This window comes from Macaca thibetana, chromosome 6 (assembly GCF_024542745.1).
Source record: "Macaca thibetana thibetana isolate TM-01 chromosome 6, ASM2454274v1, whole genome shotgun sequence".
NCBI lineage: Eukaryota > Metazoa > Chordata > Mammalia > Primates > Cercopithecidae > Macaca > Macaca thibetana.
This window is the reverse complement of record NC_065583.1, coordinates 129,258,830-129,279,947: the sequence shown is the minus strand read 5'-3', so window position 1 is coordinate 129,279,947 and position 21,118 is coordinate 129,258,830. Positions and strand designations below refer to the sequence as shown.

The 21,118-nt window shown below is 34.1% G+C and overlaps 1 protein-coding gene across 3 annotated transcripts in view; it reads left to right on the top strand.

Annotated features, from left to right (window-relative positions):
• PARP8 (poly(ADP-ribose) polymerase family member 8) overlaps nt 1-21,118 on the top strand; it is a 189,599-nt gene that overhangs the window by 131,852 nt on the left and 36,629 nt on the right. For all 3 annotated transcript variants that reach the window (XM_050794091.1, XM_050794092.1, XM_050794093.1), the window contains 5 exons: nt 424-490; nt 6,123-6,248; nt 6,774-7,338; nt 8,904-8,954; nt 9,060-9,155. In XM_050794091.1, the coding sequence (XP_050650048.1) occupies nt 424-490; nt 6,123-6,248; nt 6,774-7,338; nt 8,904-8,954; nt 9,060-9,155 (905 nt within the window). The remainder of the gene's footprint in view (nt 1-423; nt 491-6,122; nt 6,249-6,773; nt 7,339-8,903; nt 8,955-9,059; nt 9,156-21,118) is intronic.

The window sequence follows — 21,118 nt, the reverse complement described above, 5'->3', positions numbered from 1 at the left end:
AATGAATTTAAATATATATATACACCTGGTAAAAGTATGAATTACGTGAAAAGGAAATCTCCTGTGCCTTCTTGTCTCCCATTGTTTTATTCTAAAAATGATGTGTGTAGATGCAAACATGTTGTCTTTCTTCCACTTAAAAAGTAATGCACTAACTGTCCTACATGTGGCCAGTTCAGCTGTTGCTTACTTTGGAGATCATTCTTTCTTACATTTACATATATTATACATTAATATATAATGACCATTAATGATCTCCTGTGTGGATATAGCATAAATAGCATTGTTTAGGACTGTATGTGCACTGCTCTTAAGTGTGTATATGTATATGCACATATATAATGCAGTTTCAGCCTTTTCCTGGCTGATGGTTGAGTTTCAGTTTCAAGTCAATACGTGACTGTGATCCTTTTTCCTTTCTAGTGCCCACTGTTGATGTCTTTCAGATTTCCACAAAAGAGCGATTTGGATTGGGACATCAGCTGAAAAAGTAAGTTTGCTAAAGTGCAAAAAAATAAATTTCTGCTAAAGAGAACCGAGTTCTCATTTTGTTCATGAAAACAAACAAATAAACAAACAAAAACCTTCTATTCAGTAAGAACTTTTTGAAGCAAGTCCCTCAAGAGAGGAAATCATCCTGATGCTAAAAGCTGCATTGATAATTTATTAGCAGGCCTCACTTTTCCACCTGGGCCAGGGTCCTTCTATTGCCATCCCAGATCCACTCTCTTTCCTCCAGCACCCTGCACTCTACCTGGGGAGGCTGACCTGTGTAGACATAGGCTCTGAGTCCCTAACATGACCAGTGGAGGGAGGAAGGAGAGTAAGATGGAAGTACTTACTGCCCTGGTTTCCTCCCTAGGAGGTCATCCTGAGCTGACCAGTCCTTCCACTGAAGCCTGCTGCTCTGCTCCAGGCTGCAGCGTGTACATGACTTTCTTTCTTACTGGGCTCTATTGAGGGCTCTCACTGCTCATTCCTTGGGGCCCAGAGGTGGGCAGCCACTGGCCCTGGACTCCTGCACTATGCCTACTTCCCATTCCTACCGCTTTGAAACATTCGTTTTTTAAATAAATACTTTATTTCCTGTTTGGATCTTGATTTTGTTTTCTGATCTTTAAGTCTATTTTATATAAAAATGTATTTTTAAAAAACAGAAAAAGAAAACGCTGATAGAGCCAGGATACAATGGCACCAGAAAAAAAAAAAAAAGAAAATTGCATCTTAGAAGTAAATAGAGAACACTGATAAATTACAGACGCAAGAATTGACTCTCAAATTTTTCTAAAATCAGATGATCACTGATGTGATCTGAGACACAGACCTTTGGGACCCATTGGCGTGTGTTTTGGTATGCATCCAGAGGGCTTGTTGTGGTTTTCCCTGAAGAAAATAATGATGCCATCCACATGGTCTCCTTCGCCAACCTTCCACACAGAGGGAATACAGCTTTCTCTTTAGACATAGTGTCTAGGTGGGCCTTGATTTCATAAGAAGACATAAAGCCACCCAATTTGAACTGAATTTTAAAATTTAGGCACGTACCTCAGTTTGCCATGGTCAGAATATAAACAATAAATTCTCTACTTAATATCAGCTTTAAGAATTTGTGCTTATGGAGAATTCCTAGAGGATTATTTATTCTTCCAAATCTGCAAATTTAGCTTAAATGTAAATTTGTCAAGAAAGACCATTAGATAACTGTATACTTAAAGCCTGGTTTAGGCCTTTCATAGTGATGCAGTCTATATGATCACTTTTATTTTAATGGATTTAAATTTGAAATCATATGTGGGCTTCTACTGAGCAATATTCTAAGAAAAATCTATTGAAACTATATTTGATATATGAAATAGGGGACTTACTGAGATCATTTTGCCTGATGTAGGAGGCCACATATATGATATCTAGGATTTTGTATGTATTACAGAGCTCTAGAATTTTCTGAAATTTTTATGACTTAAATTGAGGCAGCGCTACTCAAATGTGAGTTGTGTGCCTACCACATTTGAAAGGAAAAAACATTCTTACAAATTCCCAATGTTGAGTTCAAAGATATACAAATATAAAATTAGATAATAAACCCTTAATGTTTAGAATTCTGCATCTTTAAAATTAAATTCAATTTACAATATGTGTTTAGCATATTATGTAATGTAGTGTTCTCTTATAAGGACTCACAGGATAAATTTTCTCAGTTTTCCATTCTAGGATTAGGTATGCTTTCCCAGAGCACTTGGTTGTGTTTTTTTGATTGGATTTTGTTTCCTGCATTGTGCCCATATCCTGCATGTCTTGGAGATGAGCATGGAGCCTGCCTCCATGATGAGCATGGATGGCGTTATCCAAGTTGAGCACCATTTCACCTTGACACATTTTTTTATTCTATTATTTTTTTCCTCACTCAATTTGCTCCCTTGTTTTTATACTCTTCTACTTTGTGTACTTTTATAAGCCACTTACAAACTTTTTTTTTTTAAGTAGCATGGAGCTGATCAAAGTAAGATAAGAATTACAAAAGCACACAAGTCTAGGAATAAATAGCCTTCTACCCTTAATGGCTTCTGGGTACATTATATAGGCTCAGCAAAAAAAAATTGTATATATAATCCCAACTCTGAGAAATTAAAGAAAGCTATGTGCCTTTTTCACTGTTTAAGTACCTAGTAACATATATAACCTATTTAATTAATATCCCTATCCAAGTGATTAATGTTTTTAAAGAGTTACTTGCTTTTAGGGATAAATATTAGCTATGTGGAAAGTTTGTTAATATAGATTAGATTTTTTTTTTTATGATCCTTGAGAAATTTTGGTCTGATATGTTTGTTTCCCTAATTATAAATAATTAGATTTGGCTATGATCCTTAAGGTCACTGCCAGCCTAAAATCCCATAATTTTAACAATCTAATTTCATCCTCACAATACTTTATAAAAAGAAACTCAATATAAAGAGATTATTTTCTTAGAAACATCAGCAAGTTAGGAAGGCAGATTTAGAATCTAGGCTCCTTGTTATCAGTTGGTTTTCAGTAAATAAAAGACACTCTTATTTACTGAATAACTTTTTCACAGGAAAATTTTTTTCTAGTGGTTTCAGACAGCAGAATAATCTTATCAACAATAGCAACAGCAAATGCTCATGCAGTACTTATTATGTGTCATGCACTATTCTAAGTGTTTAACATATAATAAGACATTTAATCTTTACAACAACTCTATGAAATAGGTCTTGTTACTCTCATATTTCCTAGATAATGAAACTGAAGCCCAGAGAGGTTGAGCAGCTTGCTCATGGTCACACAGCAAGAAAGTGATAGAGCCAGAATTTGACTCTAAACCAGTACTTATGACCCGTAAACTAATCTGCTTCTCATATAATCCTGGATATTCCTTTGCTTGAGATAAGATGTGGAATTTATGTTTGGCATTGAATGAATATTGAGAGAATGTGAAGTCAAAATAGCCTAAAAGAAAAAATATTCATGTATTTTCTCATGGCTGACCTGACACAGATATCACAGATATAGTGATTGGTCTTATATAGGGTATCCTATCATTCAAAGGCTCAGCATATCACAGACAATGGAAATAATCTTCGATTTTTGTATGACTTTATGTTGAGTCTGCACTGATCAAACCTTAGTTGTGTTTAAGGGGGGAAAATATTACAGATCTTCAGTTTTCCCTTAAATATATTTGCAACGTAAAATTAGGTATAAATTTTTCATATGTAGAGTTCCCTACATTTGTAAAACGAAATTCAATTTACAACTTAAGTGCAAATCAAAATAAAACACTTGAAATTCAAAGTAATACTATTAATTTGGTTTATGATATTATTTTGCTAAAGCTATTTCACCATCACAATTCGAATATAATACTGGCTGCTCCAGTGCATAGTTTTTTTTTAAATTAACATGTAAAACAATATGATGTCATCCCTATGTACGTGCTTTTTCCACTGCCCTGGAACCTTTTTTCACATAGTTGGCCATGACATCATCTGCTCTTGACTTGATGCAAATGTATACTTTACTTTGAAATTTTTCACTTTTTTCCCCTACAATCAGCCAATCACTGGCAATGGTAGTAGTTCCTTTTGGTGCTGCCAGCACAATAGTAAACACAAACTCAAATGTAAATACTGAAGTCCCTTCATGGTTCTCTATTATAAGGAGGTGGTTGTTATACCAAATGTGCTCATATGTATACTCCAGATTACCCCTGAAATTAAACACAACATTGAACGTCTTTTAGAAAACACTTAATTTCTTTTGCATCCAAGAACAACTAGGTACCTAGGTATTCAAGTTTAAGAATTATTGATTTTAGATGTTGAATCACACTTTGAATCCTAATGTAATATAAAAGTGGGAAACTTTTTAGCCATTTTGACCTGTTTGGTTTTTTGTTCCACTTAGCTTATCAAGATTAGGCAAGCACTTGCCATCTTTCTTAGAGAATGGTGCATAGGAGTAACAATTTTCTATGGGAAGAAAATCTAACTCTGCTTAATACAAAGGGTTGTGTCAGTGGAAATTTCAAATTAGGTACAGGGAGAAATGATGATCTTATTATTACATTTAAATCCTGCTGAAATTTTGGGTAAAAAAAATTCAAACATGAATAAAATGTTTCTTGTGCTGACTGAGCGAATTTACTGTGAATTTGGAATCATGGCATCACTTATTGCAGTGTTATTCCCTTTTTCTCACCACTTCCACTGCTAAAAGGACCCCAAAATAATTTAATATGTAGCTGTTTATTCTTCTGAACTTACCAAAACTAGCAGAAAAAACCTAACTGATATACTTTCTGGCCATCTGAGTTAGTTTGTTAAGACCTGAAGGATCCTGAGAACTTAGTAACTGGCGTTGTGCTAAGAGTCACGTCTGTCCCATTTGAATAACACGTGTTATACGTATCAAAACCCATTTGATAATATACGTACTACTGCTCTGTCACTTGCATCTGTGCTAACTTGGGCAGATTTCATTCTCTTATTTGTGAAATGTGTGGAATAACAGCTACTTGCTGGGGGTACTGTGAAAATTAGAGGGAAAAATGTGCCTGTAACATTTCTGTTTTACTCCGTGACATATTGTAAGTCGTAAACAAATATTGGGATCATTTTCCTGATACCAAAGCAATGTGTTAGAAATAACTGAAAAGAGCATAAAAAACAGGCAATCCTGAAGTTATTTTTGAAGAAAAAAAGTTTAATTTATTGCATGCTTGATGTTTAATTGTAAAATTTCATGTCTACTTAAGTATTAGTGTTGAGGGCCACTGCCGTGTGGAAAATGGAGATATACAGAAGCCATCCAAGCCTGGGACCTTTCCCAGATAAGAACAGTGTGTCCAAGTCCACAGTTGACGTTCTGGAATTCTTTACTATAAAGCACTGATGGAGTGATTTTGACATAGAAAATATCGAGCTTAGGAGTTACCAACATCCTGCCTTCTGATATTAACTAAACAAATTTAAGGATACCCAGTTTTGAAAATTTAGTATAGTATATTCAAAGGTAAATGGGCTGTGTTGAAGATATAATTTGCTGACCACATATTTCTACATAGAGCAAGTTCTGCATGTTTTCTTTTTATGTATGACTTTATAGCTTTACTTTCCTTTTCATGAAGAAGATATTGAAGCAAGTCAAGTAAAAAGAAAATGGCTTTACTTCTATCTTAATACATAGCATTATAATTAGTAACAAATATTTTCTTAAAAATTGAATTTCTAGCACCAAAAATTTAGATTTTTTTGCCACTTCAGCTCAAGTTGTTGATCCTGAAGGCCGTCTTTATGATTCTCTTTATATCTTTATTGTTCTGTCGTTTGAATTATATCCTAGTAATATTATAATTTAATTATTTAAATAAATAGCAATCATTATCATTTACTGTGATATAACTAGTCACAGTTAAGTTCTGGGAATTTGTTATATGATGCTTTCCTATGGATGAAAAATCTTGTATGATTCTAAATTAGCATCTCACTGATTTCCGTGTGCTTGCTTTTATTTGATAAATGCATTTTCTACATAATAAATACAGTAACATTAATTGAAATTGCCCTGGAGTGGTGATAACAGAATTACCTTTGGATTGACAGAATCATGCAGACATTTGTTACACAGCAGTGGAAACAGAGCAAAGAAAAATCCAATTGCCTGCACAATAAAAAGTTGTCAGAGAAGAAAGTGAAGTCTCCCCTGCATTTATTTTCTACTTTGCGCAGGTTGGTAACAGGCAACTTCGTCATTGTCTTACTAAATGCTGTGTGTGTGATGCAGTTCATACTTACAGCATTCTTTCTATAGTATTGGCATCTGTTTATTTTCTTTATAACCTCTAAGAAAAGACTGAGTTAGATGCATTCCATCAAAAACATATTCATTTCCCTGTTTAGAGTTTTTATTAATATTTATTTAACATTGGTTACGTTTGCTAAAATTACATTCTTTGCTTTTTAATCACCTAGAGTTTTTCCTACCAAAATTAGTTTCATTATAGGGCTTTGGGATAGATAGGAGGGAAACAAAATCTTAGAACCTTTTTTTTTGCTTTTCAGGAAAAATGGGATTCAAGTCCTGTGATCATTCTGCACATACCTTTGATTTCAGTTTTGACTGGGTAGGCTATATTAAAATGAGGTGGTAGAATATTTGTAGCACAGTCAAGTTGAGTTTGAGAATGACAAGCTTTCTTCATGGTCTGCCATACCTGTGATTTGCCCTGTATTAATTGTTGTTCAATTTTGAAGGTCGCCAAGTTATCCTCCGCCTGGTTGTGGTAAAAGCAAATCAAAACTGAAATCTGAGCAGGACGGAATCTCTAAAACGCATAAGCTGCTGCGGAGGACTTGTTCCAGCACAGTCAAGACTGATGATGTGTGCTCCACAAAGTCACACAGGACCTTTGGCCGCTCCCTGTCCAGCGATCCCAGGGCCGAGCAGGCTATGACAACAATTAAATCGCACAAACTTTTGAACCGTCCCTGCCCTGCAGCTGTTAAGTCAGAGGAATGCCTCACTCTAAAGTCGCATAAACTATTGACTCGATCTTGTTCTGGAGATCCGCGATGTGAGCACAACACAAACTTGAAGCCCCACAAACTGTTAAGCAGGTCTTACTCTAGTAATCTCAGAATGGAAGAATTGTATGGACTGAAAAATCACAAGTTGCTCAGCAAGTCCTACTCCAGTGCCCCCAAGTCATCTAAAACTGAGCTTTTCAAGGAACCCAACGCAGAGGGCAGGAGGCTCTCTCTTACCTCAGGGCTTATTGGTATCCTAACACCGTCTTCTTCTTCATCTTCTCAGCCTGCTGTGCGTAAATATTTTCATCTTGAGTTCTTAAATGTTAGCTAAGGTGCAGTCGAATTTTTTTTTTTTTCTTATAAGATCTGGTGGAAAAAGAAGCAAAACTTTGTTTTAATTTACCATTTTTAAATATCTTTTTGGATATTGTTTTGCATACCATACATTTGCAACTGGCACTGAAATGTCACCTTTGGTTCTGAAAAAAAATAAATGTAGCTACCCATTTGAAGTCCAGTTCAAATTCTTGTCATAGTAACAAATGCTACTGAAAACAGAAGGAAATGCATTGGATTCACAAAGCCCTTACTTATTAAACAAGCATATAATTTTAATGTTTCATTGAGTATGTGTATCTAATCTCTGATCTTCTCACATGAGTGGTGGAGGACCACATTTTTCTTGTGGTTAAATTAAGAGTAATTCCCTTTCAATTACATATAAGAGAACTTTGCCCATGCATGTTGTTACCTGTGGAGAGGGGCAGCATTTATCGCTTTATCCCAGAGCTTCACTTAAAGTTGTTTTTAGTGTCCCTTTTATACTGAAGTCACTTTATGCTGGAGCTGTTTTGGGGGGACATGGGACCAGGAGATTACTTTAATAATTTAAGTCCTTTTGATGGTATTTATCAAGAATAATGCTTACACAAAATTTATCACTAGCATAATTGGCATGATAGCCAATTTAATGCTAATGATAAATTCATAGACCTGTCTTATGTATATTATTAACATATTCAAAACAGTTGATGAAAAGTTTTGTTTCCTTTTGCTAAATATATATGTGTGTATGTTGGGGCTATGTGTTTAACCATTAATGTGTATACACACTCAGCAAGAGATGAAATTGAAAAAAATAAAGGCTTTTAGGAAAGTAAGGTTATTCTTATATAGGTTTATTTCCAAAATTAAATTGTAAACTATACTGTATATTTATTTTATGAAAAGTTGAATATGTTGTCAGTTTCACATGAGCATCCTAGAAGCCCATTCCTACTCAAAGATAAGTTTTAAGGACATAGAGCAAATAATGTAGAACAGTTACACAGTGGAATGTTTCCCATGTCAGCTTCATCCAAGAAAGATCATTTCAGACATTCTGTAAAAGAAAATGCCTTAATGACTTCCAATATGGCTAAGCATAATACATAGTTTTCTGTTATGACACTTTCAGTAGCTGTCTAATATTTCTTTGGAGGAATAATTGTATCTAATTGTAAAATAAGACTGATGTTCCCTAATGAAGAGTATGAGCATTTGCTGATTAGTAACAGAAGAAATGAGTTTTTGTGATCATGTAAAGATGCCAGTCATTTTTGCTAGAAGATCAGCAACTAAGAATGCTATTCATTTACTGTAGGCAAAAATTGCATTAGTAATGGTAGAAAAGGGTATTTATTATAGAGTGAACAAAAAGGTTTTTAATTTTGATGTCATCATCAGTGACTCAATTCATTTTTCATGTGCTCTTAGATCACTTTTGTATTCACTATTGCAAAGAGTAAAAGACTGTAATTTATACATTTTTAAATTAAAGAAATTATTATTGTTTTCTTACTTTGCTTTTTATAGCCAAATGGTGCAAAATGCATTCCAGTACGAGACCGCGGCTTCCTCGTGCAGGTATGAGCCAAAACTCTATCCACTGTAGAAATATTTTAATTCCTACTGGGTTTTAAAATCATTTATGAACTTGTCTTAATTATTTTTCCTTACTGTTTTATTCAGACAATTGAGTTTGCTGAACAGCGGATCCCTGTATTAAATGAATACTGTGTGGTATGTGATGAGCCACATGTGTTTCAAAATGGCCCTATGCTTAGGGTAAGTTCTTGCTGATAGAATGTTAGTGTTGGTTTAGAATACAGAAATACAGAAAAGGTTCGAAATATAAAAATAAGTAAATAAATGCAATTTAAAGCAAATACTCTTTATTGAGCAAATTATTTACATATAATTTTGACAAAATGAATTAGTATTACTTCTAAAGTAGCCTGTGAAAGAGCAGTTAGTTTGATATTAGGAAAATGTTTCTTACTATATTTTTTACATATGTTTATCTAACAGCTATTTATCCATCTATACCTATATCAGCATTAAGCATCATAAATTGTGGAATTTTGAAGAACCAGTGTTTACAAGGTTATATGACAAGGATGCTTAGGCAGTGTCCCTTCAAAACTCCACAATTTAAGATGCTGAATATAAGAGAGGAGAGTCTTGGTCCTATACATGTTAAAAGAGGTACACAGTAGTAGAGAGAGGATCAGAATAAAGATTTCCAAAAATGCTAACATCCTGACACATTTGGGACATTATCATGGGAGTATGAAAATAAGAATCGGTGTATACATGCATTTTGGGGAGAACTATTCAATTTTAAAATGATTTTTTTTGCAATTTTTATTGCAAAAATTTAACACATAAATCACTACTTAAAGTACACAATTCAGTGTTTTTTCATATATTCACAATATTATATAACCATTACCACTATTTAATTCCAGAAAATGGAATTTCCATTACCCCCAAAAGAAATATCCTGTTAGCAGTCACTCCCAATTTCCGCCTCCTATCATCCCCTGGCAATTATGAACCTGTTTTCTGTTTCTATGGATTTGGCCATTCTGGATATTTGATATGAATGGAATTGTATAATATGTGGCCTTTTGTTTCTGACTTCTTTCACTTATAATGTTTTCACGGCTCATCTATATAGCGTGTGTCAGTACTTTTATTTCTTTTTATGGCAGAATAATATACATTTTATGGATGTACCACATTTGTTTATCCATTCATCAGTTGATGGAACTGCTAGAACATATGTTAACTCTGTTTAACTTTCTGAGGAACCACCAAACCTGTTTTAACAGTTGCTGCATAATTTTACATTTCCATTGGCAATGTATGATAGTTACAGTCTCTATATATCTTCCCCATGTATTATTCTCTATTTATTATTATTTTTTAAATTACAGCCATGCTAGTATGTGTGAAGTGGTTTCTTATTGTGGTTTTCTTATGCACTTCCCTAATGACAAACTAAAAGATGCTAAAATATTTTGATTTTCTGCTAAAAAGATTTTGAGCCTCTTTTCATGTGCTTATTGGCCATTTGTGTATCTTTTGAGAAATGCCTATTTAAACCCTTTTCATATTTTTAAATTGGATTATTTGTATTCTTATGAGTTGTTAGAGTTCTTCATGTATTCTGAATATTTTATCCTTACCACATATATGATTTGCAATTATTTTCTCCTATTTTGTGGTTTGTCATTTCATTTTTTAATAGTAATCTTTGACACACACAAGTTTTTAATTTTTATGAAGTCTTGTTTATCAATTTTTTCTTTTGTTACTTGTGTTTTTGATGTTGCATCTAAAAATGAATTGCTTAATTCAGAATCACACAGTGCACTTATGTTTCCCTCTAAGAATTTCATGATTTATGTCTTATATTTAAGTCACAATACTTTTTGAGTTAATTTTTGTATATGGTGTTAAGTTGGGGTCCAAAGTCATTCTTTTGCATGTAGATACCCAGTTGTCTCAGGACCGTTCTTTGAAAAGACTATTTTTTCTCTACTGAATGATCTTGGCACCCTTGTTGAAAATTATTTGACTATAGATGTTTTGGTTTATTTCTGGACCCTCAAGTCTTTTTCCACTGATCTGTATGTCTGTCCTTAGGCCAGTACCACATTGTCTTGATTAATGTTGCTTTATAGTAAGTTTGAAGTCAGGAGGCACAAATCCTCTTTGTTTTTGTTTTATAAGATTACGTTGACTGTTTGGGGTCTCTTGCATTTCTCTGTCTATGGTTCATTTATCCATTTCTGCAAAAAGGCAGTTGGAATTTTGATAGGGTTGCACTGGAATTGTAAATCAGTTTGAAGACTATTGCCATTGGCTGTAGACTGAATGTGTTCCCCCCAAAATTCATATATTGAAATCCTAACTCCCATGTGATGGTGTTAGGAGATGGGTTGTTTGGAAGGCGATTAGGTCATGAGGGTGGTGCCCTCATGAACAGGAATAATGCCTTTATAATAGAGCACAGAGAGCTCTCTCACTCCTCTACCATGAAAGGACACAGCAAGAAGATTAATTTGTGGCCTTACTGTCACTCTGGTCTATGAATCAGCAGATGGGCCCTCATCAGGCACTGAATCTCCTGACATCTTTATCTTCCCAGCCTTCAAAACTATGAGTAATAAATATTTGTTGTTATAAGCCACTCAGCCTATGGTATTCAATTACAGCAGCCGGAATAGACCAAGACATCATCTTAACAATATTAACCTTTCCAATTTGTGTTCACCAGATTGTTTTATTTATTTAGGCTTTTAAAATTTTATTTCAATGCTATTTTGTAGTTTTCAGTATTCAAGTCTTACATTATCTTGGATAAGTATATTTTTAAGCATTTTACTATTTTTGAAGTTACTGTAAATTAAGTTGTTTTATTCCATTTTCAGAACGTTATTTGCTATTATATAGAAATAGAAGTTATTTTTGCATGTTAATCTTTTCTCCTGCAACATTGCTGAACTTATTTATTAGTTCTATTAAGTTATTTTTGGATTCTTTGTTTCTCTATATAAAATTATGTCTCTTGCAAATAGAGTTTCACTTTTTCCTTTTTAATCAGGATGCCTTTTATTACTTTTCCTTACCTAATGTGCTTGACTAGAACCTTCAATACAAGACTGATTAGAAGTGAGAAAAGAAATTTTTATCTTGTGATTTAGGGGGAAAATGTTCAGCCTTTCACTGTTAGTTGGGGATTTTTCATAGATACCACTTACCAGGTTGAGAAAAATCCCCTTCTAGTCCTAGTTGTTAGGTGGTTTTATAATAATGAAAGCATTTTTGTCTGTTTTTGTTTTCCTGTGTCTCTTGATATTACTATGTTTTTCTTTTATTTTATTAATATGATGTATTACACTGATTTTTTAATATGCGATAACAACTATCTGGGCCTGGAGATTGCTGTTTTAGATTTTTTTTTTTTTTTTTTTTTTTGAGACGGGGTCTTACTTTGTCACTCACGTTGAAGTGCAGTGGTGCAAACATGGCTCACTGCAACCTCAACCTTCTGGGCTTCAGTGATGCTCCCACCTCAGCCTCCTGAGCAGCTGGGACTACAGGTACATGCCACCATGCCCAGCTAATTTTTAAAATGTTTTGTAGAGATGGGGTCTCACCATGTTGCCCAGGCTGGTCTTGAACTCTTGGGCTCAAGGAATCCTCCTGCCTTTACCCTCTCAAAGTGTTAGGATTACAGGTGTGAGCCATCAAACCTGGTGAAAAATTTTTAATTTATGAATTCAATTTCTTTATTAGTTATAGGGCTATTCAAATTATCTTTTTTTTTGAGACGGAGTTTTGCCTTTGTTGCCCTGGTGTGATCTCGGCTCACCAGCCTCTGCCTCCCGGGTTCAAGCGATTCTCCTGCCTCAACCTCCGAGTAGCTGGAATTACAGGCAGGCACCACCACGCCCAGCTAATTTTGTATTTTTATTAGAGACGGGGTTTCTCCATGTTGGTCAGTCTGGTCTCAAACTCCTGACCTCAGGTGATCTGCCCGCGTCAGCCTCCCAAAATGATGGGATTGCAGGTGTCAGCCACTGTGCCCAGCCTCAAATTATCTATTTTATTTTGGGTGAAATGTGATATTTTTTGCTTTTAGAGGAATTGGTCCATTTTGTCTCAGATGTCAAATGTATGTGAGTAATTTATTAGTATTCTCTTGTTGTTCTTTTGATGTCTGCAGAGTTTTAGTGATACTCTTTGTTTCATTCCTAATGTTGAACATTTGTATCATATCTCTGTTGGTCCTGCTACAGGCTTGTAGATTTTAGTTAACATTTCAAAGAACAGATTCTTCGTTTCATTGAGTTTCTCTATTTTCTCTTTCAAATTCATTTATTCTTTATTACCATTATGAAAGTGGGGATATTGAAGGCTCTGACTATTATTGTTGAATTGTTTTTACCTTCAGTTCTTTCAATATTTGATTCATGTGTTTTGGGAAATCTATTGCTAGATGCATATATGTTTGTAAGTGTTTTATCTTCTTGATGTTTTGACTCTTTTTTCATGTCCTTCTTTGTCTCTATTAGCAATTTTTGTCTTCAAGTCTATTTTGTCTGATTAGTGTAACCACTGCAACTCTCTATTGGTTATTATATGCATGGAATACCTCTTTTCATGCTTATGTTTTTATCCTATTAATGTGTTTAAAACTAACGTGAATCTCTTGTTGATAGCAAATTGTTGATCTTGTTTTTAAATCCTTGCTAAACTTTTTACTTAAACATAATTACTAATAAGGAAAGACTTCTACTATTTTGCTATTCATTTTGTATTTGTATTATATCATTTTATTGCTCTGTTTCTCCCTTATTGCCTTCTTTTGTGTGTTTAATAAGTATTTTCTAGTGTACCATTTTAATCCCATGTTGTAGCTTTTCAGTTTTTCTTAGTGATTGCTCTAGGGATTACAGTTAACATCCTAATTTCTAAAAATCTAGTTTGGATTAATACCAACTTGATTTTTTTTTTAGTAAGAGACAGATCTTGCTCTGTCCTCTAGATCAGAGTGCAGTAGTGCTGATCATAGCTCACTGAAGCCTCCAACTTCTGGGCTTAAGTGATCTTCCTGCTTGCCTCATCCTCACAAGTAACCAGGACTGGAGGCACAAGCCACTATGCCTGGCTAATCTTTATAAAGTTTTTTGTAGAGATGGGGTTTCGCTATGTTGAGCAGGCTAGTCTGGAAGTCCTGGCCCAAAGTACTGAGATTATAGGCATGAGCCTCTGTAACCAGCCTTAATAATACATAAAAACTTTGCTCCTACAAAGTTTCAACTCCACTCCCAGAGTGGAAGTACATATAAATGCTGTTATATATAAATATGTAAGTTATATCTTTATATTATGTGCTCATCAACATAAATTTATGATTATTGCTTTATGCAGTTGTTTTCCAAACCAGAAAAAATCAGGAAAAAAAAATCAAAGTCAAATTTATCAATGTGCTATTGTATTATGTATTATATCTATATTTGTATTATATCTATGTTTAAATTTTAAAAAATATATTATATCTATGTTTAAAATTAAAATATATATATATATTTGTGTGCAGTCCTTTGTATTTACCTGTATATATGGTTACTTTTCATTTTAATCTGAAGTGTCCTTATCATTTTAATCTGAAGAACTCCCTTCATTATTTCCTGTGGGAAATCTCTGCAAATGATGAACTCTGTTGGTTTTTACCTGGGAGTGTTTTACCTTCTCCTTTGCTGTTTGAAGGATAGTTGTGCTGGATATAGAATTTGTGGTTGAAAATTTTTGTGGAGGAGGATTTGTGCTGTTTTCAGCATTTTGAGTATGTCATCCTGCTGCCTTTGGGTATTTGTGGTTTCCCAGGAAAAATGACCTGTTTTCTTATTGAGGATTCCTTATTATGTGATAGATTGCTTCTCTCGCTGATTTTGAGATTTCTTCTTTGTCTTTGGTTTTTGGCATCTGGATTTTGATGTGTCTAAGTGCCTCTTTAAATTTATCCTATTTGGAGTTAATTGGATTTCTTGGAAGTGTAGATTAATTTTTTCTAATGAATTTGAGATGTTTTAAGCCATATTTATTCAAATATTCCTCTTGTAATTTTTCTTTCCTCTTTCCTTCTGGAATTTCCATTATCTATATGTTTGTATGCTTGATGGTGCCCCATATATGTCTTACACTTGATATTTTTTTTCATATTATTATTATTGCTCTTCCTTAGACTAGTTAATCTCAATGGACCTATCTTCAAGTTCACTGATTCTTTTTTCTGCCTGCTCAAATATGATTTTTTTATTTCAGTAATTGTATTTTTCAACTCCAGAGTTTGTTTTATTTTTATAAATTCTATATATTGATACTCTCTGTTGACATTGTCTTTTCTTCATTTATTTTGATATGGTATTCTTTAGCTCTTGAATGTTTTAAGTATAGCCAATTTAAAGTTTTTGTCTAGTAAATTTAACATCTATGCTTTCCTTGGGATCCTTCCTATTGGTTTCTTTTTACCCTGTAAATAGGTCTTACTTTCTTATTTCCTTGCATGCCTCTTTTTTTTTTAATTGAAAACTGGACATTTGAAGTATAATAATGCTGGAACTCTGGGATTTAGATCAGCCAAACTGTTTTGGCAGGCCTTAGCCTTCATTCCTGCTTGTCCAGAGTGTTAAGATCAGCCAGAGGTGAGATTTAAGGCCTTCTAAAGTCTTTCTTGAGCATGCACACAGACATGGGCAAGCATATGGTCTTCTGGATTTCCAGGAATATGTGTGAGTTTTTCATAGTCCTTATGGACATCTCTTTTCCCAATCCTTTCTTCTAAGCTTTTTGGTTATTCTGTTGTTTGCCTCAGTTATTATCTGTTGCCTCACACAACTAAAACACTTACTGGAAATGTTTTTAATCCCCACTCCAGGTAGTGTTTTAGTACTGGTTGAGTTCCAAGTCAGGCAGAAATAAAGACAAGTATTTTCAGCGTGTCTTCCAGAGAACTATCAGATATCTCTTTGTGAATCAGTTCCATTCTGCTCCCTCTATTATTGCAAATACAGGCTATTGTTTTTAAGGCTACCACTGAGCTCGCGAATGGAAGCTTGGATTAGGGTAAATTTAACCCTTTTCCCATTTGCCCCAACAATACTTGCCAGCAGCACTTGTGGCAATAGTGTTTATCCGGAGATAACTTTGCCATGAAATCTGTCACTTTTATTATTATTTCTGCATGGCTCTAGTATATCTACTTTGGAAACAAAATACATCATTCTACTTACAGCATTTTGGTTTTAGTAGTGGTATTTCCATTTACAAAATATAGTAGTAATTCTTGATCACTGAAAATGTCAAATCCTAGAAAACATAGCATTTGTATGTGTAATGTTAACATTGTTCTGGAATAGTGTTGGCTGAAGATTCATTTGATGAATCTGATTTTTCAGAAATAGACGATTCTAATGATTCAGACTATTCTGATGTTAGTTCTGTTTAGAAATAGCTCTGAGAACAGTTTTTATATTTTGTTTTCACATTGATTGAAAATCAGATTTGCTTCAGCCTCAAAGAGTCTGTTTATGTAGAATTAAATAAGCGCTGGCAACGAGCTGCACTTTTTGTTTTCCCCAAAACAGAAAAAAAAGATTAAATGTCACAAGTTTTGTGGTTCTTACCAAGATTCAGCTGTTGATCCTTGGGTTGCTGCAAGTTTTTAAATTAATTTCCAGAATATCATAAGAGTTGACTCAGGCCATTTTTGCCAGTTTCTTTTAAAGATTTTATAGAGAGGTGCAAGTTTGGGTTCCTCACTCAGCCTTTTTTGCTGATATCATTCCTTATTTCAAAGCTTTTAACAAGCAAGTACATTGTACCATATCTGCATAGTATTCAAGGTCCAGCTTTTGAGTTAAGAAATAATGAAATGTAGATAAATATGAAAATAATGATTGAGCTAATAGCTATCATAGTTAACAGAGAAAAGGAGGTTATTGAGGGTTGTGTGCCAGGCACTGTGGGTAGATATTTGGCTTTTTTTTTTTTAATTTGATCATCACACACCTCTTGTGGTTTAGGTACTTTTGCTTTCATGCTGCAAATAGGGAGACTAAGATTTATAGAGGTTAAGCAGTTTGTTCAACACCACCCAGAAAATATAGGTAGAAACTTGGCTTTGAACCTAATTCTATCTGACTTTAAAACTGCATCACAAACATTTAACTTAATATTTGATAAGTAGAAGGCACCATGCTAGATTCTGTTACACTTTTTAAAAGAAACCTGTCTTGCTGTTTAGAATATGTGTTTGAAAAGATAAAACACAAAACTTGGAAAGCAATAATTCTATTAGAACTTTTTTTGTATTTCAAGATTTATACTTTTAAAAAAACATCTCTTGTAGCCATTTAATAACACAATCATCTGTCAGATATTTTATTTTTTTGCTTAAGGGAAACAATCCATGTGCTATTTTTTTGCCAGTCAACTTTACTCTCAGAGATATAATGTTATTCTGAAACCAAAATCAACGAAATCATCATTTAATTATTAAATAACTGCAATTTTGCCATTTCCATTTGACACAGGGAAATGTGTCCTTTTGATGAGAATAGGGAGAATTCTCTGGTCATCTCAACCTGCCCCACTTAGATGGCTATGTTTTCACGTTGTCAGTGCTCACCTGTTGATATTGATCTATTGCTTGCTCTATAGCATTGCCATTTCTACCACAAAAGGTAATAGTAATGTTATCAAAAGTAAATGCTTTTTGCATGTTTTTTATGTAATCCGAATGTTTAAAGTTATTTATGTGGATTTTCAAGTATAATCCTCTTAATAACTCTCTGGGTATATATTATTACTATCCCCACTTTATGGTGAGGAAAATAGTAATTTATTCAGTGTAAGTGTGCTAGTAAGTAATAGAAATAGGATTCTAATACTGATAGAATGGCACCAGGCAGGGGTTCTTACTCTTGACTTATGGACTTGAATTGACCACATTTATGTTCTGGAAATGTACCACACACGTTGTTGGGAGTTCACTGTTTGTGGTTTAATTGTGGGCAATTCATTTCTATAGTAAGTAGTGGAAATATTATAGTTACTATTAGTATTCTTGGTGTCTCCTCGAAATTTTGACTTTATATCTGCAACAATGAATATTGCTGTATTTTTCTGCAAATGGCCATGCTTTTATATAAGCAAGAGAGAAAACATTTTCTAAATAAATATGGATGATTATCAGATGGTTTATTGTTGCTGTGATGCAGACTGATACCTAAGAATATCAGAAAACTTTCTTAAATAGTAAGATAAGTGACATAGGAAATCAGATCAGGAAATGAAAATTAAAGAAACTTTTCACGTTGAAAGGAAGAGAGGTAGACACAGGAAGAACTACCTCTTGATTCTGTGAAACAGATATTTTACCTAAGTTGGTCCCACTCATTTTTTTCTATATCTTACTTGTATTTACATTGCAATGTTTTGCTGTAAATTCAAGAGTAATATATAAGAAGTAATATATAATTTCTTATGAGATATTAACCAATTAACTGAATCACTGATCATTATTGAGCCCATCTGACATATTACAGTCTGTAGTAAGTCTCAGTGACATAAAGAGTGTAAGTTATAACCCATTGGTGATTAAACAGGTTAGATAAAACTCAGGTTTCTATAGAATTCTATGCCCATTCTATTTTATTACATTTACATTTGTTAGATCTTGCTTTCCAAACTTAGACTCTCCCATGTTTTTTTTTTTTTTTTTTTTTTGTTTCTTTAGGCCTGATTGTTTTTTAGATGACATAAATCCTCTTTAACCTTTATTCTCCAAAAGTCCTAAAATTTTAGTCACTGCTTTTGCACTCTCTGTCACTCCACTCAGAGGTCTAGGTTAGCATGTCACACTCTCTGCAATACAGGGAACTAAACTACATACTTAGAAACTCCCTGCTGCTCCTTCTTCACTTTTGTTTACAAAAATTATAAATGTCACTCCCAGATTTGAGTCCTGACACATAACATTTTGCATCTGCATAACGCTTACATTAACATCACAAGAATTGTTCAGGAAGTCCTCGATTTTCAATTTAAAAGTGTCATTTATACTGTCATCACAAAACCAAACCAAAACCAAATGCATGGTTCTCTCCATTGTGGAATCAACTAGAGTGTTAATGCAGCAAATTGTTTTAGAGATGCTTTTTAAATGTAGTTTGTGTCTTCAGTTGTTTTTGAAAAACAATAAAACAAGGACTTATTGTCAGAAATGCCAGTTTTATCAGCCTCTAAATTCCTAATGCCCTTTTCTATTATACTTACGTTAATCACCTCAATCGTGGATTGGTACAATGGTGTACTCTGCTGAACTGCTGAACTCTGCTGGAGAAAACCGTGTGGCTGTGTGAATAACAGTTCTTGCAAAGCTGGGCTTCTGTCTTTGATACTTGGCAATCATTCTGTGTGTCCTTGGTTAATAGACTTTCTCATTTCCCACATCAACATGTGATATGAGAGTTATGATCTCATTCTCTTCTCCTATCATGTGAAATGCCCTGGATTACTTGCTCTGAGTGGTTTGATGAGGCATGAGATTCTAGTCTGCTGATTCCCAAATATGTTTGCATATGTCTGTCACCCACTTAGAGTAATGCCCATTCTTACTGAAGCAAAGCCAACTGAGAAACCTGAGAATCTATATTTTCTGTGTATCCAACATTAGACAGATGTTTGTAACTAAGGTTCTTATTTTGCAAGTGAAATTAACAACACCCAGTTATAATTTGGTCCGGTTTTAGGTGTTAACCAAAAAATGACTGAGGCGGGAGGAAGAGGACGGGTAGGTAATGAGGCAAATGGTTACATTCTTATGAGGCTCTGATTAGCCTCAGTAAATCTACATTTTACATGTGAAAAGAGGGAGTAGAGGAAAAAGTTATGTATTAATCACAGGGTAGGCACAAGGATGTCTCTGTTCTTGGTCATTGTTCTCGCCCTGTGAAGATAAGCTAATAATTGACATTGTCAGGATGAGATTCAGCAGAACTTGGTTTTAGGGCTAGTTTATAGTGGGTATGTCTCCTGAAAGATTTGGGGGCTTCAAGGAATTTCCTTGTGAGGGAGGCCATCTGGGGAGATGTGTGACCTTGTATTGTCGTGGAAACCTGTCTCATGGGTGAGGCTATGACACGGAGCTATGAAATAACAGCTATCAGTTTGGGAACAAAAGGAAAACAGTATGGCCTGACTCAGTTCCCAAGCTTAACTTTCCCTTTGGCATAGTGAGTTTGGGGGTCTCAAGATTTGATTCAATTTTCTTTCACAAAGACATTCCCATGAAAATTCATGAGAAGCTGAGCATGAGGATAGACCTAGGTATATCCCATTTTACCTTCTAAGAGTAAAACAGATAGTTCTGCTTGTATTTAGACCTGATTTTAATATTTGAAGAATGGATGAAAAAGCATAACCTATTAAAACCCTCCCCAAACCTTCAACATGGAAGTTCAGATATCAACTTCTGAAATACTAACTAAAATAATAATTATGCCAAAAAACCTTTCGTTCAAAAACATTGTTTAAAAAAATCCAAACTAAATAGAAATTAGTTTTAATACTCAAACAACATCTTTAGTTGTATGAGACAAATAGAGACTACTGCATGTTTAGTCCTAATTAGACCTGATGCTGTCTTACTGTGGTTCTGCCTTAATTGCTGTGGGATTCTCTCTCTCTTCATGGACCGCACACCTTCCCTCACCCTGAATGTGTGTCTTGACCACAAACAGAACCCAAAGCATTGACTATAAAACTGTAAATACAGAGAGTTAAAGGCTTCTAAGTTTGTAATTCTAGAAGATATTCATATAATTATTCTTGCATTTTTTCAATACCAGTTTTTAAATAGGAATTTATATTTACTCTGCTTATTTCATTTTTAGTAAGAAAAATTGCAGCAATAGTTTTAAACTGTGGGTATACAAATAAAAATGCTACTTCATAATATGCTTCAAAGAAAACTATTTTTTATTAAATACTTATCTTTGTATACACATTGAGTTAAGGAAGTAGAGGTAGCTTCTCCAGGTTCCCTTATATTGTTAATATTTAAACAGCTTTCCATACCTCAAGGATATTTTTTAAACCTTATCTCACTTGGTATTTTTATCAATTTGAGAGCTGGATACTATTTTTACTCCCATTTTATAGATAGGAAA